This window comes from Phacochoerus africanus, chromosome 15 (genome assembly GCF_016906955.1).
Source record: "Phacochoerus africanus isolate WHEZ1 chromosome 15, ROS_Pafr_v1, whole genome shotgun sequence".
Taxonomy (NCBI): Eukaryota; Metazoa; Chordata; class Mammalia; order Artiodactyla; family Suidae; genus Phacochoerus; species Phacochoerus africanus.
This window is the reverse complement of record NC_062558.1, coordinates 114,977,344-115,001,535: the sequence shown is the minus strand read 5'-3', so window position 1 is coordinate 115,001,535 and position 24,192 is coordinate 114,977,344. Positions and strand designations below refer to the sequence as shown.

Genomic DNA, 24,192 nt, shown 5'->3' with positions numbered 1-24,192 from the left:
GACAAGGGTATCACATGGTATCACTCTGGTATCACATGTAGTGGTGAATAACAGGAAAGGTGTAGGCACATCAACTATGGCCCATTGAAACATTGAAACATTGAAATTCTAGATCACAGTTAAGCATACTGATGCAGAAGTACTTACTGACATGGGACCATGCCATTCCATGTGTAGTAAGAGTATTGATGAACTTATTTCATCTACCTACATGTAAGAACGTCTGGAAAGGATTTATATCCCAAATATATATATTTTTGTCTTTTGTCTTTTTTAGGGCTGCACCTGCAGCATAAGGAGGTTCCCAGGCTAGGGGTCCAATCGGAGCTGAAGCTTCCAGCCTTCACCACAGCCATAGCAACTCCGGATCTGAGCTGCGTCTGCAACCTACACCACAGCTCACGGCAACAGTGGATCCTTAACCCACTGAGCAAGGCCAGGGATTGAACCCGCAACCTCATGGTTACTGGTTGGATTAGTTTTTGCTGCACCACAATGGGAACTCCTATATATCCCAAATATTAGTGTTGCTTTTTCAAGGGGAAGGATTATAAATGACTATTGCTCTCTTTTGACTGTCTACTGCTTCATGTAATTTCTAGTTTTCTCCCCTCAATGAACATGAATGACTTATGTAATTCACAACAGAATATGGGTGAGGAAAATGGGGAAAGGAAAAATAAGAGTTCTACTCCATGTGGAATTTACTTGAAAATCTACTAATTAAAATCCTACGTACAGGTTTTTCGTGTTATGACCCATTGTCCACATTTACATGTCGCAGACAATACTGAATGTTGGAAAGATGGACGTAGAACATTGGGGTTGAAAACTCATGAGCCAGCTCTTGTTCACTTTTATTCGAGGAAGTGAAAGTTAACAATGGTGCAATCTCTGTCTTGTTTTGAACAGAATCCATCAATGACCCGCCCTGCACGTGCGGGCTCTAAATAACTTGTGTATGTTGGATCATGGTTGTGCAAGAGAGAATCCTAAAATCCCATGTTAGAGGTGGGTGGGAGGGTAGATGGGACTATGCACACGTGTGCGCACAAGCACACGCACACACACCACACAGGTCAAATCTAGTGGTGGACCACGTTTCCCCGGCTCCAAGGGAGCACTTTGGTCCAAGCCAGTCAGTAGGCTCCTGCTTCCTCGCCGAGGCCCCTTCACTTCCCTGTCGCTCCAGCCCTCCTCTCTGTGATCTGGTCTGCAGCTGGGTCTCATTGCCTGTACCTCGGCCCCTCGCTCCCTCCTTACCAGCCCCTGCCCAGAGCATTCTCCTCCTCCCCTGTGGCTTGCTTCCTCACCTCCTGCGGGTCTCTGCTGCATCTCCGTCTGACGTGTGAGGGCTTCCTCACCCCTCTGTAGAACTGTTCATTCCGACTCTGCTCCATCACCTTCCCCTACTTCATTTTTCTTCATAGCACAAATGCCCCCAACACAACATGTTTCTTTGTGTATTGTTTGTCTCCCCCAACTAGAATGGAAAGTCCCCGAGGGCAGGGACTCATCTCTTTATTGCTGTTTTCTTAGTGCCTGGTGGTTCAAGTAGACACTCAATAACAGTAAGTAATAGAAGTTCCCGTCATGGCTCAGTGGTAACAAACCCAACTAGTGGTAACAAACCATGAGGATGTGGGTTCAATCCCTGGACTTGCTCAGTGGGTTAAGGATCTTGTGTTGCCGTGAGCTGTGGTGTAGGTTGCAGATGCAGCTCGGATTCCTTGTGGCTGTGGCTGTGGCTCTAGCATAGGCCTGCAACTACAGCTCCGATTTGACCCCTAGCCTGGGAACGTCCATATGCCGCAGGTGTGGCCCTAAAAAGCAATAATAATAATTATTATTATTATTATTATTATTACTTAGAATAAGCAAGTAATAATATTAATATTCCAAAGGTTCTTGCTTCGGCAGCACATGTACTAAAATTGGAACGATACAGAGAAGATGAGCACAGCCCCTGTGCAAGGATGACATGCAAATTTGTGAAGCATTCTGTATTTTTAGGAATGTTTATATATGTATGACTCTGCTGCATCTCCATCTGACTTGTGAGGGCTTCCTCACCACTGTATAGCAGCAGGTCAGTTTGCTGTACAGCAGCGATTGACACAACATTGTAAACCACTTATACTTTTAAAAAAAATTGAATATTCAAAGGAAGGAATGGACATCAGATATCATGTGATGAATCTTCCTCATTTTACTGACGAGGTGCCTGAAGCCCAACTGAGAAAGCTCCCAGCCTGGCCCAGGGTCACGCAGCTGGGACAGTGGGCTGGATCCCGCGCCTTCCGCTCCGCTCCACCTCCCACCCTCGCCTTAGAAGGGAGACTAACCACATACACGCACAGGGACCGTGGCTTCGTCCATCCTGCCTCCTGTGTGTTTTTCCAGTTTATATAGCATTTCAGCCCAGAATAGCAGAAGAAAAAACACTTGTCTTTCCAGAACCCTGGAAACTCTTCCAATGGGTCTGTCCCTGGAAAAACCGCTGCGATCTCAGGGTGGGAAGGTAGGAAGTGGCAGAGGGGGTCTTCCAGCAGTGGGGGAAATGGGCTGGATTTGGCTTTGCGATTAAAACAACATCTGGGTCTGTTTACACAGAGCGGTTCTGGAAGGTGGGTGGTCTGTCTGCAGTATCCTTCCCCAGCCTGGCCCAGGGGTCTTGGGGACGGCAGGTGGCTGAAGGGTTCACCCAGCATGTGACATATGAAAGAAACTGGGTCCAAGGAAGCCTCTGGAAACCCCACCTGTAGCCTGGCTTGAAAGCTTGCTAGTCACTACACCAGCATCACTCTGGGGCATCTCCAGACACCTCTGCCTGTGCCCTCGGCCCTCCTGAGCTTGTTCAGACACCCCCTTTGATGCATAGAGAGCTCTGGTCCCCTCCCTCTCATGCCCCATGTGGTTTGTTAATCGTCTGTGAAATGAGGGATTTGAGGCATCACTCACCCATGTGTTGATGGTGGGGCCCTGGAGCCGTGGAGCCGAGGGGGAAGGGCTGCCGAGAGCCATTCCAGTCTTCTGAATCCTGTCTCTCTGTCTGGCTTTTCAGATGCAACTTTTGGATAAGTTTCCCATTGAAGGTGGCCAGAAGGACCCCAGACAGAGAATCATCCCCTTCCTCCCAGGTAAGCTTCGAATGGCCTTGCTGATGGGGTGCGTGCCCTGGATGCGGCCATTCTCTGGGCCAAGAGAAGGCTGGCTACTACTCCAGGAATTCTGGGCTGGGTGGGCTTAGCTCTGCATGTCAACTCCCCAGGGAATCAGAAGCCCATGATTTCGAGAGCCATTGTCTTCACAGTGGCCTCTCCCACCACCCCCGGGGCCATCTCTGCTAACTCCAGGCTGTGTAACTTATGAGGACTTTCTCAGACTCTGGGACTTTGGTTTCCTTTTTACAAAAAGCACAAGAGATCAAGTTCTTAGCCTAGGAAGGGATGAAAATCTGCAGGCTGAACTCTTTCCCCTGGCTTCTGTAGTAATCACAGATAACCTGAAACTGAGCACACTCTCCCCATCCAACCTGGGCAGGCCCTCCTGGCACGGTTATCAGCTGAGGCTCTGACAGCTTATGTAACACAGCCTGGGAGCTGCAGAGCTAGGATTTGCACTCTGGTCACAAGGTCATTAATCACCACAGCACATTTTGGAACATGTTTAAGGCAGTTGACTATGTTGTGACATTTAGAGAGAATCTCCGCAGGTGTGTATCATAACCTGCTCTTGCTATGATGCCTTAGATTGGAGTAGGCAGTCATAGCTTATGGAGTGCGTTCGAATTTGTGATCATATACAAATCTCCATACAGAGGTGTGCGTTACAATTTCTGCTCGAGGGATGAAGATGTTAGGGTTCAGAGACTTAAGTAACCGCCCAGAAAAGGGGCAGAGCTGAGGTGTGAACTTGGGCTCCTCCTCCAAACGGGCTCTTTGCCCTGAACCATGTGGACGGTGCTGCCTCTGGCTCTCTGATCCTCTCCTTTCCCCAAGCCAGTGGGCTGGGCTGATTCCCAGGGGTCCTTCCCTCACAGTGGTCCTCAGCCTCCATTCCTGCCAGGCCAGGACCTCCCCCCAACCTCACCTGCCACCAGCCTCCAGGATGACAGCCATCAGTGGGACCATTTCAGGAAGCAGGTCTGTGTCTCATTAATTCCTGGCACCCTGCCAGCCCGTGGTTGGTACCTGCTTGTTGACCTGACAACCCACCCAGGGGCACCTCCCTTGGAGAGTGGTTCTTCTCTGAAAAGTGCTACTCTTCATGGCACCCCCCCCCCCCAAACACAGTGAAGACAAGAACAGGCATTGCCACCTGCCCTCCGAGTCTTATGCTCAAGTTGGAGGGAACTAACTTAGTTACAGGGAAGAATTTCTAAATCCCACAGTCTAGACAAGACCAGAATGAGTCAGTGAGGGCATAAGGGACCTCAGCCCTGGGCCCCTTCCATGGACACAGAGGACCACTTCTCCATTCCCAGCCTGGGACTTAACTTGGGGGCCTTTCATACCCTGCCTGGCTTTCCACCGAGTCTTGAGGGAATTTGGAACATCCAGCACCCAGGTTTATAAGGACCTTAGATATTGCTCCAGTGCAGTCCCGATGCTCTGCCCACCAAGGACCTGGGAGCCCAGCCAGGATGCTGTGGACACAAGTGTCCAAGAGCTAAGGAAGCCAGTATGTGGCCCTGGTGCCAGTGGACCCTGCCTCAGGGTGTGTAGGATGCCTGTTGCTCAAGAAAAACCACCACCCCTCCCCCAGCTCGTGCCCAGTACTCCACGGAAAGAGCCCCTCACTACCATTTGCTCAGCAGGTGTTTACAAGGGGCTCAGCCTGTGCCAGGGCTCAGGACTGGGGTAGCCTGGTGAGTCCGGGGAGACCTGTGTTTGTTTCCTTCTTCTAAGGAAGCCTTGGGCTAGTGAGAGACACAAGCCCTCCTCCCTAATCAGAGGACCACTTGTGGCAGGATGTGAATTTCTACCTCCCTTCCACTGTGAAATGCCAATTTGAGTGGAGAAGGAGCTCATTGAAAGCCGAAGGCAGCGAAAATCTCCTGAACTGGGGGGCGTGGAGCTGACCTCGAAGGACGGGCGGGGTTGAGGGGAGTGATGTGCATGGCTCCTGTCCTGCTGCTGCCATTGTCCAAAGTCTCAGGAATTAGACGGCATGGTTTACCCCTGGAAATACTGACTCTGGTGGTTACCAATTGTATTGCTTTTTCTGTGCCTCCGTTTCGTCATCTGGAAAATAAGGATGATAACATATCTGCTTCATGGGGCTGTTGTAAGGATTGAATGAATTAATACATTTCAGGTGCTTAGAAGGATGGCTGGTCCCCAGCAGAGGCCAAATCAGTGATTAGCCCTTGTGACCACCAGTTCCTGACCTACGCTCAGCGTGTTACACAGCACCCTCATGTACGTCATCTCAGTCGATCCTCGTAGTGAGGTTATTGTCCCCATTTTACTGACTGGGAAATTGAGGCCAAGGGCGCATCCTAGACTTGCATAAGCCGCAGAGCTGGAAAGTGTAGCCAACACCAAAACTCTCTGACTTCTGAGCCAGGGCTCCCCTTCACATCACCCACCCCAGGATGAGGATAACCCATGAGCTGCTGCTGCAGGACTGAGACTTCTCTGAATTTCAGAGAAGTTTTTGCTTCTAGGATTGTGGGTGAGGATTGAAAGGATTCAAGTAAAGTGCTTTGCACAGTGCCTGCCCTATAGAAAATGCTCAATAGACGACAGCTCTCAATAAAGAAAGCTGCCCCCTTGCTGTCCCCAACTACTAGGAAAATGCAAGCACGGGACCCAGCCAGCCCCTTAGAGTTTTAATCTGTGTGCAGTGGGTGATACTGTCTAGGGGAATGAGGTGACTGGCCCTCTCCTCTCCTTGCGTCCTACAGTAAGTTTCCTTTTTCTCCTGCTTTTCTGCATCTCCCTTTCCTTCAGCGGAGCTCTCTCTCCAAGCCTCCCTTTTGCTCACTTGCTCTCCAGGACTTCGGAATGGACACTGCAGCCATTTGGAATCCCACCCTGAGACTCCTAAGCCCTGTCCCTGGCTTTCCCCCTCCCCACTGGGAACGAGCTTAACCCTTTCATCCTTTGCTCACTCCTCAGCTTGGAAGGAAAAAGATGGAAGAAAAATAGTCCGACATAATCAGAACCAAGCAAGAGAGGGCTGAGTGGGCATGAGGGGTCCCAACCCTCCCCACAACTCTGAATCAAACAGGGTCCCCCTGGAGGTGGCAGGGGGCAGCGGGGGAGACAGAGAAGGGCAGTGATGAGTGTTGCCTGTCTTGGGGCAGGTTCTTTAAAAGCAGAGCCTGAGACGGGGATTCTTAGGCAAGTTGGCTTTTGAGGGCTGCTCTCCGGTGAACATCCGAGGAGAGTGAGGAAAGTAGCACAGGGCAGGGGAGACACTGGGCAGAGAAGGCGGTACAGCTAAGTCTGGTCTCAGCCTGATCCCACGAGCAGCTCTGGAAGGTGGACAGCACCACAGAGTTGTCCCATCTTAGCGGACAACTTTTATACCCCTCATAGCAGCATATCAGTCATTAGGATCTGTGAGCAGCTCCTCCTCCAGAAGTGTGAACTGTGGGCAGGCACTTTTGAGGGCTGAGGTTGTGCCTCTGGAGAAGGGGCAGCCATGAGCCCTTAAGCAGCCAACACTCACAGTGTGTGGGCTGGAGCATCAGCTGGTAAGGGGCTAGACAGGGCACCTACAGGTACATTCTTTTACCTAATACCAGCTTGAGTCTCTGTTTTGACCTCTGTGCCTTTGGAGAGAGCATCTGCAGTCATCTGCTGAGGCCCTCAGGCTAAGCCCTGGGCACCAGTGACTCAGCAGAACCTCAGAAAATTCAAAGACTCTGAGGTAATCCAGCAGCCTTTGCTCCTAAACCCCTGGGAGGTAGCATCCAGCCTCGGGAACAGCCCTGCCAGCCCTTTGCTATGCCTGGAATTTCAGAGCAAGGAAGACCCAAGGGAAGGAAGCACGCAGCACCTGCTGTCTCCAGGGGGGCGGGGGGGGGCGGGGCACAGTTTTAGCTTTGGAGGTGATAGGATGTGATGTACATTTCTGCTACCTGGGTGTAGGGGCTGGGACCATCTGTGGAGCGTGAGGCTGGCTGGTATGCTTTGGCTTACCTGGCTGCAGGCTCCTGGCTGGGAGCTCATAGACGTTTAGCTGTTGGAAGTGGCAGAGAAAGCAGAGGAATTGAGAGGAGAGGGAATCCGTGGCTCATGTGATTATAGGCTTGCTCATCTGCCAGTCAGATCCTGGCAGAAAATTCTGTACTTGAGCTGTGGATCTTAGGATCTAGGATACAGGCTTATGGCATGTCTGGGAGGCATATGGCCTGAGTTCAGGGTCAGCCTGTGTGTTTGAAGAGCGGTGAGGGCCCCAGACTTCTGTGGCCACCCCAGGAGAAGCTCACCACAGATGTGCCCATGGCTCTAGGGGAACAGGTGGAATGTCCCAGAGTGTGGCCAGAGTCAGGGCCACAGCTGCATGAGAGGCTGTGAGCAGGGCCACTGAGATGGGGGCTGGGTTAACAGTCCTTTTCCCAGCTCCTTGGCCTGACATTTGCATATCAATCAAATCCTCTATAAAATGTTTGTAGGGGAAAGGCTCTTAATGAAAAATGCCCCCCTAGTTGTTTCCACCAGGGCTGGAACCCGCTTTCTGGGTCCTGACCACAGACCCAGGGGTGAAGTCTGGGTTGAAGGGGCCTGCCGAGCCCATGGGAGGGGCACAGAGAAGTTAGGGACCCCATGTGGGGCAGGCAGTTCTCCAGCAAGGCATCCCTGGAGAGATTTGGGGGCTGGAAGGAGGAGAGTTACCCCCAGGCCCAGATGCCCTGAGGGGTGGAGGTAGGTGGGGTTCAGCGGAAGGGGAGGGACCCCTTCCAGGCCTGCTGATGCCTCCCAAGCCCATGTTAAGGGAAAGCGAGGGAGGCGCCCCTGGCTCTTTTTGGCTGACCCTCAGGGCCTTCCTTTGAGACAGGCCCTCCCCTGCTTCTCTCAGATTTCTGTCGCGGGAGTGGACACATCCTCGTTGATGGATCCTGAATTGGGCCCATTCTCCCTTCTATACAGATGCCTTTTATGAGCTCTTCCTGTGTGCCCTGCCTTCTGTTAGGTGCTCTACAAACTTTCTCTCCAGTTCTCACTGCAGGGTGGGTGGCATTATCCGCATTTTAGAGAGAAATCAGTTCACTTTCCACCATCACTTAGCCATTAAGTGGCAGAGCTGGGATCCTTCCTCCCATGCCGGTCTTTCCTTCGGCAGGGAGGAGCTGCTACAGCCAGCCTCGGCTAGACTGTCTCTGCCCCTCCTTTCTTGCCTCCACGTCTCCTCCCTGCTGCCTGAGGAGTCAGTGTCCTGGCGGTCCCTCTGGCTGCCATTGCTGCCTCAATGCTTCAGGAGGGCACCGTGTGGGCAGTGAGGTGACCAGAACCTCATGGGATTCTGGGGACCTCTAAAGGCCCTCTCTTGTCGTTGAGTGGTTGAGGTCACTGCAGCCGAGTCATTGATTTTTGTATGTGTGTGGCACTTAAACAATTTAGTGCATACTATTTTAATATGATTAAAAATAGGATAGCCCCAGGGCTTTTCAGAGTACTGTCTTCATTTAATTATGATGCTAACAAGATTGGTTATTCGATTTCTTAAGTCACAGCATTTTTGTAAACAGTATTTTGAAATAATTATATTCATAAGATGTTGGAAAATTCCTAGGCATTCTGTACTCCTCCCCTCCAATTTTACTACCTAACTATAGGGTGGGTGGCATTATTCACAATTAAAGGAGAGGTCGGATCAGTTTCCATCATCCTGTAACCACTGAGCTGTATGTATACCCCTTGTCCAGCTTCCCCCAGTGCTAATATCTTGTGTAACTACAATACATTATCAAACTCACAAAATATATATTGGTGCAATTCCCTTAACTACAACTACAGACCCAAGTAATTGATTTTATGGTAAGGAGGCGGAGAAGGCTTGTAAGCAAGCATGCCAGCTGGACTTAGGAAGGAGGCAGTGGTTTGACAATAGTACCTGAGATGTTCCACGCCCAGCCCTGACCTCTTGGCATTCTCACCTCCAACAGAAAAGCAGGGGTGAACCTTGTTTTATTTATTTATTCTGTTTTAATTCAATGAATTTTATTATATTTATAGTTGTACAACCATCGTCACAACCTGAACCTTGTTTTACATTAAGGCTTATTCCTGAAAACTGTATAAATTTTGCTACTGGGGACAAATCACATCAACTTGAGGTGTCATAAATGCTATTCCTTTAGAAGAGGCACCCAATAAATCCTTTTGCAAAGCAGAGCATTTTAAAAAAATAATTCTTTCTTTGGTTTATGCATATTTTTATTTTTTTATTTTTACATATCTTTCATATTTACCTCATATTCATGTCATCACACACATATAATCTTGCACAGATATATAGCCTTGTGATGAATATTTTACATAATTATCTTTTGTGCTCACTCACCAGTTTCCATACGTCTAATATCCATTGTTCTTTTTCTGTGATTATTGGTCACCTCCATATATTTTATAATTTGGAACTTCTGGGTTTGCTGGAAATAGGGCAGACCTGGGTTTGGAGACTGGGCAGCAGTATTGACCCCATTAGGAGCACAACTACTCCACACACTGTGAAAGATCTGAGGTTTTACCCTGTTGGCAAGCCAATTAAGTTAGCTTACCCCACGTTCATGGATGCCAGCAGAAAACATGAGATTCCTGGGTCAGAGACAAAAGACTTCACGATGGCGGAGCAAGCAGGATGAATATCAGAACATTTGTGTGAGCTTCCATTGCCTCTAAATCCCTCATGGCATGACGTGGTGGGCCCAGAGCAATGCCTGAACATGCAGTGGGTTACATTATAGGAGAGGAATCAAGTCTCAGGGAGCCCACATCTTTTATAATGGGCAGTAAACAAACTTACCCCTTTTGCCCTGGAGAGAAACCATCCCAGTCTCCCAAGGCTCTGTGCAAACCTGCTGTTTGCTCCAGAGCAAGACACTGCCTCTGTCTTCTAAAGCTGTTTGCTATGCAAACACCTTTGGAAAGATAATCCAGGACAAAAGGCAGTTAGGGCATTATGGACAAGACATGCCGAAATGCAAGAGAGCCAGAGAGAATTGTCTCACAAGTGTATCTTACGCTTTCTTGGCTCTCTTGCTTTAGGGAAAGTTGGGCAGAAGTAAAGTTCTTTAGGATACTGGCCCAAGCATGATGGGATCAGCAGCCTCATAGGGCAGCCTACTGTTTACATGGAACTTTCTGCCTTGTTTTAAAAGACTATTGTGGAAAATCCATCTCCTGTTGCCCATCCTGGGATTGGAATAGATTTCCTGTATATCTTGAGTGTGCCAGCCCGAGGAGGCTCCCTAGGAGGAAATGGTCATTGCAAAGTGAAGTAGAGTGTGTAGTTGCTGATATAAAAAGCAAACCACTGTGACCAGGGACTGAGGGACCTCAGAAGCCAGGCAGTGGAGCAGAAAGCAGTGAACTCACTCAGCAAAGGCTGTACGAAGTCTCCTCCCACTTGCAAGCCATCTGTGTCTCTCTGCTGGCTGGTACTGGACCTCCGAGCTTCCAGAAGGCCCTTTCATCTTAATAGCAGAGTCAGCCCTACCCACAGGTATACGTGCTCCTGGATTGGTGAGGCATGGAGAAGCTGCTAGCTTAGAAAGAACGTGAACCTATCACCATAATCAAAGGAGGTGCTGCCAGCCTGCGGGCAGCCTCATGACCTTACAAGCTTAGAGGAATGTATTTTTAGACAGCACACATGCTTGGTTCTTTGGTACCGACTCACCAGTTTACATACCGCCCCCTAAGTGAAGAGGCAGCCTAGAGCCCCAGTGTGGGAGGGTGCTGGGTGAATTATAAGCACAGTGTCTGGGTCCTTCCTCTCCCTGCCACCCCCCCCCCCCCAAGCCCTATGCAGCAGATCCGGTGTTTGTTCCAGCACAGAAGGAAGCAGGGGGAAGGGATGTCTTTAATTAGAGCTGGTCTATGGCCTGGTGGGAAGCTGGCTCTCACCATGGGCTGTAGGTGTTTCTGTGTGTCTCTACCAGGCGCTGGCCTGAGAAAGCCCTCCCCAAAGAGCCAGGAAGGCTGTAAGGGAGGCAGCAGCTCAGAAATGCTGGCAGGTACTGCAGCCCTTAGGGGAGAGGACCTGAGAGGCTTCTGAGCCCCACAGATGACCTGGAATGGCAAGAAAAGGCAAACCTTGTACGTGATGAAGAAGGAAAAATAGTGTCTACTGGTAATGCCAGGGTTTTCAAAAGCTAAACAAGATTATAGGCCTGAGAGGCACTGTGTGCTGTTTTAAAAGCAACTTTCCTCTAACCTTCTCTGGAAGTACTGGGTCTTCTCTTGCTGTAAATTACTGCCCCTCACCCCCAAAATCATCTTCTCACTCTGTAATCTGGGGCGGGCGGTTCCCAAGGTCTGCTGTTGGCAGCAGATTCTGAACGCTACGTGGAAGAGCTGCATGTGTTTGTTCCTGCCGCAGGTATTAACTGAGCACCTACTATGTGTGCGCCAGGCCAAGCTGTATGCTGGGGATGTGAACAGGGTAGACTGGGCCACAGTTCCTAGGACGTTCACCTTCCAGTGGGGGGTCAGGAAGCAAACGAATGAACAATTTCCAGTAGTACTAAGGGCCAGAAAGAAAAATGGCCAGGCCGTGCACCTGGGGCATCTGAGATTAGGTGGCCCAAGAAGGCCACTTTGCAGAGGCCAGGCGGGGGCAGATCAGGGCTTGGGATGCAGCAAGTGGACAGCAGGGGCCATGACCTAAGCATGGCTGAACGTGGATGTTTAACAACAACAAGGAGTGTATGAAGCAGGTGGGGTGTGTGGGGGCTGAGTTGCCCCAGCAGGCCGGGCAGACAGAAGTTGGAGAACCAGGGAACTCCGGAGCATGTCTCTTGTCACAAAGCTGTCCAGAAACGAGAGGGCACCACACCTGTGTGGAAGCTGTGCCACGAGGCCCAGCCACAGGCCTCCAGGGTCTGTTTCTTCATCTGCCAAATGGGTTCATCGTGGTTTATGAGGGCAGTCCACGTGTGTAATGCCTAGGACACACTGTGAGCCGCAAAGGGCGAGGAGTCTGTGCTGCCACCCTTCCTGTCCTCAGGTGGCTCTGCTGCAGGACATGTGAGTCTCCTTTGCTCTGCTCTCTGCCTGCACCCCCCTTCTCTGTGCTGAGTCAGCTTACACCCCAGCCCTGAGTACACTTCCTGCTGATCCCTCCTCTCCCGTGGTAACTTGCGAAGCTGCAAGGAGCTCCCTTCTGAAGAGCTGATATCCAGATGGTTGATCTGGGCTGAAAAGTGGGGAGGAGCTGAATGTTCCTGGACCAGCTGATGTGATAACAGAGCAGGGTCACAAGCTTCACACTCTCAGCTCTAGAACTGCCTGGTCTCACTGGGAATAATGAGCTTTGTGGGAGGCGGCCACGCCAAGGGCCCTTTTTATTTTGAAAGCCAGTGTGGGAGTTCCCTGGTGGCTCAGTGGATTAAAGATCCATCGTTGTCACTGCTGTGGCATGTGTTTGGTCCTGACCTGGAAACTTCCGCATGCTGCAAACATGGCTGAAAAATGCCAGTGTGGATCAGGTCCCCTGTCTTCCCCCATGTCATCCCTACAGCTCAAGGCCAGGGAAAGAGTCAGGTCACTTCGCTACACCAGGCTGCGTGTCTTCCTTGTCCAGAGATAATTCTAGGAGGGAACCAATCTCCAAATGCCCGTCCTGAACCCTCAGCCCCAAATGGAGTGTGTCCTAGGGTATCTTCCACAAGAAGCCTCTGATCCAGACAGAAATGCATTGTCTTTTCATGACCGCAGTCAGCCCGCCTAATTTAACATGCAGGAAAATGTGCCCTGTCCGGAGAGTGCAGAGTCCTGGATTCCAAGCGTAAGTCTTGGCTGCTCACCATGGTGTGACGTTGAATACGTTAAAACTAGAAGTTCAGTAGAGCAACCAGGGATCAACTTGCATGTTGGCAAAGTCACCTGAGGCTAGTGATTTCAAGCCTCTGTGACATTCCTGATGGCGCTACCTCGATCCTCCTGAGAAGAAATTGTTTCCTTACCCGATGTCCAAACAACGTCCCTTTACAAGGGTCAAGTCCTTTCACTCCTGCTTAGAGGGCAGACAGGTGAATTCACAGTAAATTCACACGCGGGTGTGGATGACTGTCAGGGTTGTTACCTGAGCTCAGGTGTGATAGAGCTGAACAGTGATGAGGCCGTGTGAGCTTTTAGTGTGGCTGCCACACAGGACCAGGCTGTGCCATCATCGTGCCCTGCCCAGGGGTGAGGATTTGTTCGAGCTGAGGTGAGAGGTCTCTGAAAGGTTTTAGGCTGAGGCCCTGTGGTCGGATTTAGACTGGAAGGGACAGGGAACGAGTGAGGAGAGGGAAGATGAGTAGAGGCTGGATGGGGCATGGCAAGAACTGAGGGCAGCATGGCCTGGGCTGGGCAATGCAGGGAAGGAAGTAGGCCTGAGGTGTATTTCACAGGAACAGTCAGGAGCCTCGCTGATGGATTGGGGCTGGGGCTGAGGGAGGGGTCAGAGGGAGGGCTTGAGAATGATGATGCCCAGGTTCTGTCGAGGGCAGCCCTGCCCGAGATGCAGACCCAATTTTCCCAGGACCTCTCCCTTAAGTCTGGCCTTGGACTTCACCCTGGGGGTGAAAGGAAACTTCTTCCCTCCTCCCTAACACAGCCAAAGCCTTTAGCTCATATGAAAGATGCTTTGTGATTGGGGTGTCCCGCCACCGGCCTGGCTCCCCAGGAGCCTCCAGGCACCAGGCGCTCTGGCTTCTGGGTCCAGGGGGTAGGGGGGTGGCAGGGAGTAGTGGTGGTGCAGGAAGAACACTGAGCTCCATTGAGAGGGAGCTCAGGGCCCCCTTCTTAGGAGGTAAGGAGTGCTGATGGCAGATCTCCACAGTGTCCCTGGCCTGACCCTGCCACTGCTCTCCAAGGTCACCCCAACTGGACCCAGCCCAAGGACAGAGCCCCAAGCCTCCTGCCTGGCAGGAACTGAGCTGATTCTTGGAGATGCCCCAGGCCTATGTGAACTGATCCATCATTCATCCAGAGGCAGCCTGGCTTTCGGCAGTACAGTTGCTCTAGGCTCTGAAAAACCTCCCCCCTTTCACCTCCAGTGCTCCAAGGACTGATGCCCACTGAGGAAGATGCCAGGCCGCCCAGCCTCCAGACCACCGTGGGCCTGAGGGGCTGGCACAGACTGAAGATGTAGTCTGTTCACCTGAATGCACCTTCAGAGGGCAGAGGAGGAAGCCAGGGGGCTGGTGGGGGGTAGCTGGCAGCACTAGCCCCTCTCTACCCTCCAAGGGCAGGGAGTGAGGGCAAAGGCTAGACTCTGGTTCTCCCCAGGCCAGAGCCCAAAAGCTGGCTTTCCGCTTAGTGAGAACGAATGGGGCAGATCTGGTGACAAATTTCCAAAGCAATGTGGCTGAAGGAAGCTGAGTGACTTCTCAGCTCTGTCAGCCCCAGGGCATGTTGGTTACAAATGCCAGCTTTGGGCTCAAACACCTCTGGGTTCACACTGGGCTTTCTACATGGTGTTAGTTGTGCAGCTTGAAAGTCTGTGCTTTTTCCATGGCAGTGGCAGGTAAGCATTGCATTTCAGCACTGGAGGCCTTAGCATCAGACACAGCTGAGTCAGACCCCCATTAGCCTCTCGATAGTGGTGTGAGCCGGGGGCCAGCCTTACTCAGCATCTCTGCACCTGCATTGCCACCCTCATCGGCGAGATACCCCCAGGGCTGTTGAGAGCATCAAATGAAATGTTACCTGTGAAGTGCACATCAAGCACCCAATATATGATGATGATTTGGGGATTCTCAGTCCAGTGCCAGGCAGAAAAGGCTGAGCTGTCTCTCTGGGACCTTGAGTCAGGTCTTGCAGGTAGTCTTGGGCCTTTCAGAGTTTGCTGCTCAAAATATAGTTCACAGATCAGCAGCCCAAGCATCACCTGAGGACTTGTTAGAAATGCAGTCTTGGCCAGACCCTAGACCCACTAAGTCACAGTCTGTGTTTTAATGACACTCACAGGCAATTTGTATGCACAGGGAAACTTAAGAAGCACTGTTTCAGGGTCCATGAAGCCCTCCAGTAGCCTGGCTGATTGCCTTCAGCACTTCCTGGGAGTTTGGTTGCATTCAGGTCATTCACAGACTATAAACCACTGAACCTGCCTTGACAAGTCATTTTCTGACCTAAGGTGGAGGTGCATGGGAGACAAGGCTTCACGTAGGTAACCTGTGAGAGCTGGTTTATTGGTCTCACCTCCCCACGCATATTTGCCTGCCTGTTTGCAGCTCCCTGTGAAAGGGGGGTGTAAGTCACAGCACAGCCTCCATCCACCATCACCAGCCTAACTAGGAGGATGCCGGGCCCCAGCCATACTCCATCCTTAGATGTAAATCAGAACACTCTCTCGTCCCTTCCAAAAAGAGATGACGTTTGAGTCCAAGGCGATTGCTAAGATTTTTATTTCAAAAATCTCTGGAGATAGGAGAGGCTGGCCAAGGGACCTCTGGTGGTTTTGACGGTGGCATGGCACGAGTGTGTCTAAAGTCTACATGTCTGCTTGTTTTGTACTGTTAGGAGGGGAAAAGATTTGGGTCTCTTTTAAGGAGTCACCAGCAAAATGGCAAAGACCCCCCCCCCAAAAAAAAAACCCAGAGATTTTAAAGGAGCCTCTTTTGCTCTTCTGTATAAAACAATTATTGCAGGCCTACATTTCAAAACGAGCCAAAAGAAGAAGTTTGACACAAGCAAGTGATCAGTAATTTGGTGCCTTCTCTGACAGATTTTTTCATCTCAGCTTCTTGTTTCTGATCTGAAAGATGAATTTACAACTTGAATAGCTGGTAATTGGTGAAGATGGCTTAAGTAAGCTCTGTGCAGCTGGCAGAACCCTTCTCTTTCAACAGAAAGACTTGCTCTAAAAAGAGGGTTCACATGTGAGCCAAACGGCCCAGAGATACCTTTTTGTTGAACTGGTTATAGGGGATAGTTTGCAGACAGCTTTCTGAGGAGCTATTTGTGAGGCTTGGAACCTTTAACAGATTGATCAATTGTAAATGAGAGAAGATTTCTACTTAAGGGTTATAGCTTTTTTGGTCTTTTTCTCCTTTTAGGGCTGTACCTGTGGCATGTGGAGGTTCCCAGGGTAGGGGTCTAATCAGAGCTGTAGCTTCCAGCCAACACCAGAGCCACAGCAATGCCAGATCGGAGCCGCCTCTGCGACCTGCACCACAGCTCACGGCAACGCCAGATCCTTAACCCACTGAACGAGGCCAGGGATCGAACCCAAAACCTCGTGGTTCCTAGTCGGATTCATTTCCTCTGCACCACGATGGGAATTCCGGTTATAGCTATTATTTATTAAGTACATACTTTGGCCAGATACTGTGCAAAGGATTTCATGTGTTTATATTAATCTCTTTTAATGACAACCACACTTTACAGATGAAGACTTACAAGCTAGAAAAGCTGTGTGACTTGCCCAAGGCTACTCAGCTAGAAAGAGCCAGAATGAGATTCAAGTCTAGGTCCTGACACTCTTTTTTTTAATTGAAGTATAGTCAGTTTACAATGTTGTGTTGGTTTCTGCATACGGCAAAGTGATTCGGTTATACATATTCTTTTTCATACTCTTTTCCATTATGGTTTATTATAGGATATTGAGTATAGCTATGCAGTAGGACCTTGTTTATCAATTCTGTACAGTGTAGTTTTTATCTGCTAATCCCAAATGCCTTATTTATCCCTCCCCACCCCCTTTCTCCTTTGGTATCCCCAAGTTTGTTTTCTATGTCTGTGAGTCTGCTTCTGTTTCATAAATAAGTTGTTCATTTGTGTCCTATTTTAGATTCCACATGTAAGTGATATCATATGGTATTTGTCTTTGTCTTTCTGACTTACTTCCCTTAGTCTGATAATCTCTAGGTCCATCCATGTTGCTGAAAATGGCAATATTTCATTCTTTTCATGGCTGAGTAGTGTTCACGGTGTGTATATACCACATCTTTATCCAGGCATCTGCAGCTGGATAGCTCGTTTCCATGTCTTGGCTGTTGTAAATAGTGCTGCTATGCACATAGGGGTGCGTGTATCTTTTTGAATTATAGTTATATCAGGCGTGGGATTGCTAGATCATACGGCAACTCTATTTTTAGTTGTTTTTTTTATTATTTTGTTTTGATTTGTTTTTTAGGGCCGCACTGTGGCGTATGGAAGTTCCCAGGTTAGGGGTTGAATTGGAGCTGCAGCTGCCGGCCTATGCCACAACCACAACAACGCTGGATCCGAGCCGAGTCTGCGACCTACATACATCACAGCTCACGGCAATGCTGGATCCTTAACGCACTGAGCAGGGCAAGGGATCGAAGGCACATCCTCATGGATACTAGTTGAGTTCCTTACCACTGAGCCACAGCAGGAACTCTGAGTTGTATAAGCTATTTGTGTGTTTTGGAAGTAAAGCTCTTGTCAGTCGCATCATATGCAAATGTTTTCTTCAGTCCATAGGTTGTCTTTTTGTTTTGTTTGCTGGTTGGTTGTTTGGTTGGTTAGTTTTTTGGGCCACACCCACAGAATATGTACATTCCCAGGCCAAGAATCCAGTCTGAGCTGCAGTTAAAATCTACACCACGGCTGTGTCAATGCCAGATCCTTACCCCACCATACTGGGCTGGGAATTGAACCCGCATTGCCAGGGACAAAGTTGGATACTTAACCTGCTGTATCACTGCAGGAACTCCCTGTCTTTTTTGTTGTTGTTGTTTTAATGGTTTTCCTTCCTGTGCAAAAGCTTGTAAGTTTGACCAGGTCCCATTTGTTCATTTGTTTATTTTTGCTTTTATTTCTATTGCATTGGAAGTCTACAGTTTAACACTTTTAAACTCAAGCTCTTGATCTCTCTTTTCTATGTCCTGGTACTGCTTGCTGCAGAGTGGGATGGACCAGAAATATACTACTTGGAGATTAACAGGTTTAGGATAAAATGGTGGGTATGCCATCTGCACCAGTGTTTGCATTTCTTATAACTTTTTTTTCCTATGTCAATTAGAGGTTGATCAATGTTGTCCTCTTACTAAAGAGTCGTGTCCTGACAATAAAGGTCTTATCTAGATGACGTTATTTTCTTAACCTACCCAACTTTAATCATCCACCTAGTATTAGATGCTGGAATTGCAGGTATAATACCTAGAAGGAATGACTTTCTGGTAGCTGGCTTTGTAAACACAGTTATAAACGAATCATGTAGTAAAAATCATTATAGATACTGTTTCCTAAACTACAGTTCAACAAGAGACTAAATAAAGGGAGAAAGAAGTCCCGAATTGCCTTTATTTTTCTATGTGACCCTAAAACTAGGAAGTTTTAATTTGGGGCACCAAATAGAACCTTAGGAAATGTCACATGGTTTTACTTGTTCGTTCCTAAAACTGGGTGAGAGGAAATCTGAGCCTGTTTTAAACCCTCCCCAGTTTTTTGTTTGTTTGTTTGTTTGTTGTCTTTTTAGGGCCATCCACGTGGTATATGGAAGTTCCCAGGCTAGGGGTCAAATCGGAGCTATAGCCGCCAGGCTAGGCCACAGCCACAGCAACATCAGATCTGAGCCACATCTGTGACCTACACCACAGCTCATGGCAACGCCAAATCCTTAACCCACTGAGGCCATGGATCGAGCCTGCATCTTCATGGATACTAGTCAGATTTGTTTCTGCTGAGCCACGACGGGAACTCTCTGTTCCCAGTCTTTTATGCTGTGCCCGATAGCGCTCTTCCAGCGTTGGGAGGTCTCCTATGTATGGTAATAGATTTCCATTTATTCAGAAAGGAATCAGACCTGGCTTTAGTCCCAGCACTGTGGGACTTGGGAAAAGTCAGAAAATACCTCTGAGTTTCAGTTTCTTCCTCCCTGGCCATGGGAATTTGGAAAACTGGAGTTTTTGAAGAGTAGGAACTATATCTTATTCATTCAGACGCCCCCATGAGGACAGGTCCTAGCCCCTCCCTGCGCCTGAGTTTCCCATCTGTGAAATACAAGGATTGGACTTGATACTGTCTAGGTTTTCTCACACATAGTCCCAACATTTTGTCATCTAATAGCTATTAAGACCAAAGGAATAAATGCCTAATGATGAAATGTCATGCAAAAGGGAAAACATTTTAGGGGAGCAGAGGTCTTCTAAACCCACCTCAAATCCCACCGTGTTGGCAGAATGCGGCTGCCTCTGGATAAGGCCAGCTTTGTATCTTCCCCCCAGCCCCCATTTCCTTTGGAAAGCGTAGAAAGCCCCCTTGTCTTGAATGCTTCCCCACGAAGGGCTCCCGCTGAAAGGCTGCACACAGAGCCAAGGCTTTGACCTTCACCTTTGCCCTGACGCACTTGGTAAAAAAGAGTTCTTATCATCCCCTCTCTAGGTTGGGGGTGGGGTGGGGATCTCGCTAGGTTGAGCAGGAATTCAATGAGAATATAAATAGAAACATGGCCTATAAATAATACTGCCCCCGAATATCAGGAGGCATGAATATTGCGCAGCAGTAGACGGGCACAAATCACAATGGCCCAGACAGTGAGTGAGCTTTGTTCATCTTTAGGGTCTCTTAGGATACTTCAGACTTGCTGCTGGGGCCTCCTCTCTCTTTCGGGGCTCCAGAAATGCCCCTGTTGTTTGCTGTTCTGGCACCCATTTTCTGCTAAACCTTTTTAGTGAAGAGACTCATGCAATGGAGCAAAGCATCACTGCCTGGAATTGGACCTGGCTTTCATCCCAGCAGTGCAGGACTTAGGGAGAGTCAGAGGATACCTCTGAGCTTCAGTTTCTTTCTCTGTGGTCATGAGGATTTTGAAAACTAGAGTTTTCTTTTTTTTATTTAAAGTATAGTTGAAGTTGATTTGCTATGTTGTGCCAATTTCCACTGTACAGCAAAGTGACTCAGTCACACACACACACACACACACACACACACACACACACACACACACTCTTTTTTCTTATATTATTTTCCATCATGGTCTATCCCAGGGGATTGGATGTCATTCCCTGTGCTATTCAGTAGGAGCCTATGTTCATCCATTCCAAATATACTAGTTTGCATCTACTAACCCCAAATTCCCAGTCCTTCCCACTGAAAACTGGAGTTTTTGAAGAGCAGGAACTGTGTCTTATTTTATCTTGGTTAAGAGAGTTGTGTCTAGGGCCAGGCTGCCTCAGTACCAATCCCCTTATTGCCTCTTACTAGCTATTCGTTCTTGAGAAAGTTACTTAACCTCTCTGTACTTCAACATCTTTGTTAAATGGGAAGAGAAATGGTATCTGCTTTGCTGCGCTGTTGTGAGGATTAAGTAAATTAAGATTTGTAAAGTGTGGGAGTTCCCACTGGGGCTCAGCAAGTTGAGAACCCAACATAGTCTCCATGAGGATGCAGGTTTGATCCCTGGCCTCGCTCAGTGGATTTAGGATCCAGTGTTGCCACAAGCTGCTGTGTAGGTCACAGATGTGGCTTGAATCTGGCATTGCTGTGGGTATGACATAGGCTGGCAGCTGCAGCTCCAATTCAACACCTAGCCTGGGAATTTCCATATGCCACAGGTACAGTCCTAAAAAGAAAAAAAGATCTGTGAAGTGCTTAAACCAGCACCTAGCACATAGTAAATATGTATGAATGTTTATTAAATAAAGAAATCCAGGAGTTCCTGTGGTGTCGTATCAGAAACGAACACAACTAGTATCCATGAGGACTCGGGTTTGATCCCTGGCCTTGCTTAGTAGGTTAAAGATCTGGCATTGCCATGAGCTATGGTGTGGGTGGCAGACTCGGCTCGGATCCCGCGTTGTTGTGACTGTGGTGTAGGCCGGCAGCTATAGCCCTGATTGGACCCCTAGCCTGGGAACCTTCTTATGCCATGGGTGTGGCCCTAAAAGGCAAAGAAAGAAAGAGAGAGAGAGAGAGAGAGAGAGAGAGAGAGAGAGAGAGAGAGAAAGAGAGAGAGAGAGAGAGAAAGAAAGAAAGAAAGAAAGAAAGAAAGAAAGAAAGAAAGAAAGAAAGAAAGAAAGAAAGAAAGAAAGAAAAATAAATCCATATATTCCTAGAACATGTCACTTGTGCCTGCTGGCACATAGTAGTTGTGCAACAAATGTGCCAACTGAATGACCAAATGGGTCACAGAGCTGCCCTTCTTGCCGTTCACAAAAGTGATTCACTAAGATTGTACCCGAGTTCTTCCCAAGCCCCCAGATGCTGTGCAAATGAAAGCAGGATTATTATCGTACCCACTAGGGTGAGAGTTTGCAGGGGTTAAGGTAGACTCCACCTTGTCCTCGTCCTCTGTCTTGTACATGCTGTATTTTGCTTTCCTGGAGCTGGGGCATTTAGGTGGGTAGAAAAGATGTCTTTTCTGATGCACTGTTCTGTGGCAGCACCAGCCCCTCTGCGCAGCCCACGTTTTCAGTCCTGATGAAAAGTTCTTCCAGGCAAAGCAAGCTCTTAAGCAGACAAACAACTGACTGTATAGCATTTTGCTATGTGTGTATTTTTAATAGAAATAAAAGGAAAAGAAAATAATGCCTACACTTCTCAAAGAAGCAAACTGATTTAGACAAAGGAGGAAGTAAGTAGAAAGAGCACTTAACTGGAAATCCGTACTAATTCTTGGCCTCAGCCTGCCTCAGCCTAGATGTGCAAGAAGGATCAAGCCATCAGCTCTCCGAGCCTCTTTAGATGTGTAAAGTGAATTAGATTAGCCCAGGAATTCTAAACCTAAAAGGCACCTGAGATTCACTTGGCGGCAGGGTGGGGGCTTTATTGAAAATGCAGGCTCTCACCTTTCTATCTAATTCAAGGGGTCTGGATGAATCCCAGGAATCTGCATTTGTAATCAATATGCCAAATATCTCTGATTCAGGTAACCCACAGACCTTCATTCTATCGAGAGCAGTGCTGGGTCCTGTATCAGTCATCTGTTGCAACGTAACACATCCCTCCCCCAAATTTAGCTGCTTAAAACAATAAGTGTGTATTATCTCACAAAGTTTCTGTGGGCCAGGAATTCAGGAAAACCTTAGGTGCATGGTTTTGACTCAGGATCTCTTGCGATATTGTAGGCAGAGTGTCATCTGAAGGCTTGACTGGGGCTGGAGGATCTTTTGGCAAGATGGCTTAGTTACATGGCTTGCAGAGGCTTCAGTTCCTTCCCACGTGGGCTTCTCCCTAGGCTGCTTGAGTGTCCTCACAACACAGCAGCTGGCTTTCCCAGAGCAAGATCAAGAAGGAAACCATGATATCTTTTACAACCTAGTCTTGGAAACCACCATTTCCAAATATCCTACTGGCGCCACAGGTCAGCTCTGTCCAGTATGGGAAGGGACTGTGTAAGGTGTATGGGCCAGATGGCCAGAGCTACCAGGGACCACCTTGGAGGTGGACCACCGCAGTGAGTCCTCAGTTCTGTGACGTGGTATCAGTAATGGCAACTCTTGTTGTTGGGTGAGGATTGGGGTAGAAATTGGAAGTAAGAAAGACAACTGAGTTAGGGACCCTGGGGAATATAACTTATAAGTGCAAAAGCTGGAGTTCTGTTGTGGATCCGTGGTAATGAACCCAACTAGCATTCATGAGGACTCACTCAGTGGGTTAAGTGGGTTAAGGATCCTGTGTTGCCACGAGCTGTGGTATAGGCCACAGACGCAACTCAGATCCAGCACTGCTATTGCTGTAGTAGTATGGGCTGGCGGCTGCAGCTCCAATTCAACCCCTAGCCTGGAAACTTCCATATGCTGCGGGTGTGGCCCTGAAAAGACAAAAGATAATAATGATGATGATGATGATGATGATGATGATGATGATGCGAAAGCTGCAAAGGCCATCCTAGAACCAAGGTGCCAGCTCAAGTTCCACTGAGTCTTTTGCAATGTTGGGCAAGAGATCATTCTGAGCTCAGCCTCGACCTCAGAAAGTGAGGGGGCTGGACACAGTGACCTCCAGGGTCTCCTGGTTTTACCTCCCGGGGATGCATTTGGATTATGGTAGGTGAGAACACAGGTTTGAGCCTGTGCTGTGCCTGTCTGACCATGACCAGGCCCAAGTGTGCCTTCCTTGGGGTTTAAACTTGGCAGAGAAGGGCTTCGGAAGGGTCTGAAGGTGCCTATGTTTCTTCACATAAAAACTGTGGTCTTTGGCCTGGAAGGTTCAGAAACATGTATTTCTGAAATGTATAATGTTGACAGCTCTGCTCTGCTATGTGTCATGTGATTGAACCCCTGTAACCCATTGTCTGTTGGGGGGTAGCACATTTTATAACATCCTAACACACCACGTACACACGCACACGCACGCACACACATCTCTCCATCACACCGGACTTAACTCTAGCTGATGTCTTTTATCTCTGGACCTTTGCTCAGGCTCTTCCTTCCTCTTGGAACACTCTTCCTTTCCCTTAGCCTGGCTTATTCCTACCACTTTACAGGCCTATCTCCCTCCTGTGTGTCCCCATCGTAAGCGATCACACCACAACGCAGTGCCCACCCAGGCTGTGTCCTTTGTGAGGGCAGGGGCTGTGTCTGTATTGTTCACCAACACATCCCTGTCCCCAGTTCAGCACAGGCACTAGGGAGAGCTGAATGATTAGCAAGTGAGTGAATGATGCATGCGGACATGCTTATGGGGTAGGGGTGGGGTTAGATGTACTGCCTGGGGAAGGGTACAGAGAAAAGAAGGGACGTAGCGGAAGAATGAAGAGCCTATGCACTTTCAGATTGCCAAAGACAGAGATCACGGCACATCCAACCCAGATCTGTGACTTATTAGCTGTGTGACCTTGGGCAGGCCACTCACCTTTTTTGACCTTTGGTTTAATAATCTGTAAAATGGGAGTTAACAGTACCTAGGTACCTAGATTATAGGTTGTTATGAAGATCAAATAACAGAATAAATGTGAAGCACATCGCACTGTCCTTAGTATACACCACGTGCTCAATGAATGTGATCTATTAGTTATACCATCCTCACCTCCCTTGCAGGATGGGGTGGAACCATGGAAAATACTGGTAGGAGGTTGCTGGAGAGAGCTGATTGTCTGGGCCCAGTTCTA

General features: G+C 48.7%; 1 protein-coding gene and 1 non-coding gene across 4 annotated transcripts in view; both read left to right on the top strand.

The window, feature by feature from the left end:
• SH3PXD2A (SH3 and PX domains 2A) overlaps positions 1 to 24,192 on the top strand; it is a 261,253-nt gene that overhangs the window by 97,047 nt on the left and 140,014 nt on the right. For 2 of the 3 annotated variants that reach the window (XM_047761959.1, XM_047761957.1), the window contains exon 3: positions 3,065 to 3,140. In XM_047761959.1, the coding sequence (XP_047617915.1) occupies positions 3,065 to 3,140 (76 nt within the window). Of the gene's footprint in view, positions 1 to 2,424; positions 2,522 to 3,064; positions 3,141 to 24,192 lie in introns of those variants that run through there. The other variant, XM_047761958.1, reaches the window with a different exon arrangement.
• LOC125117173 (U6 spliceosomal RNA) lies at positions 1,905 to 2,011 on the top strand. Its single transcript, XR_007132530.1, has one exon. It is a non-coding gene; the product is annotated as a U6 spliceosomal RNA (small nuclear RNA).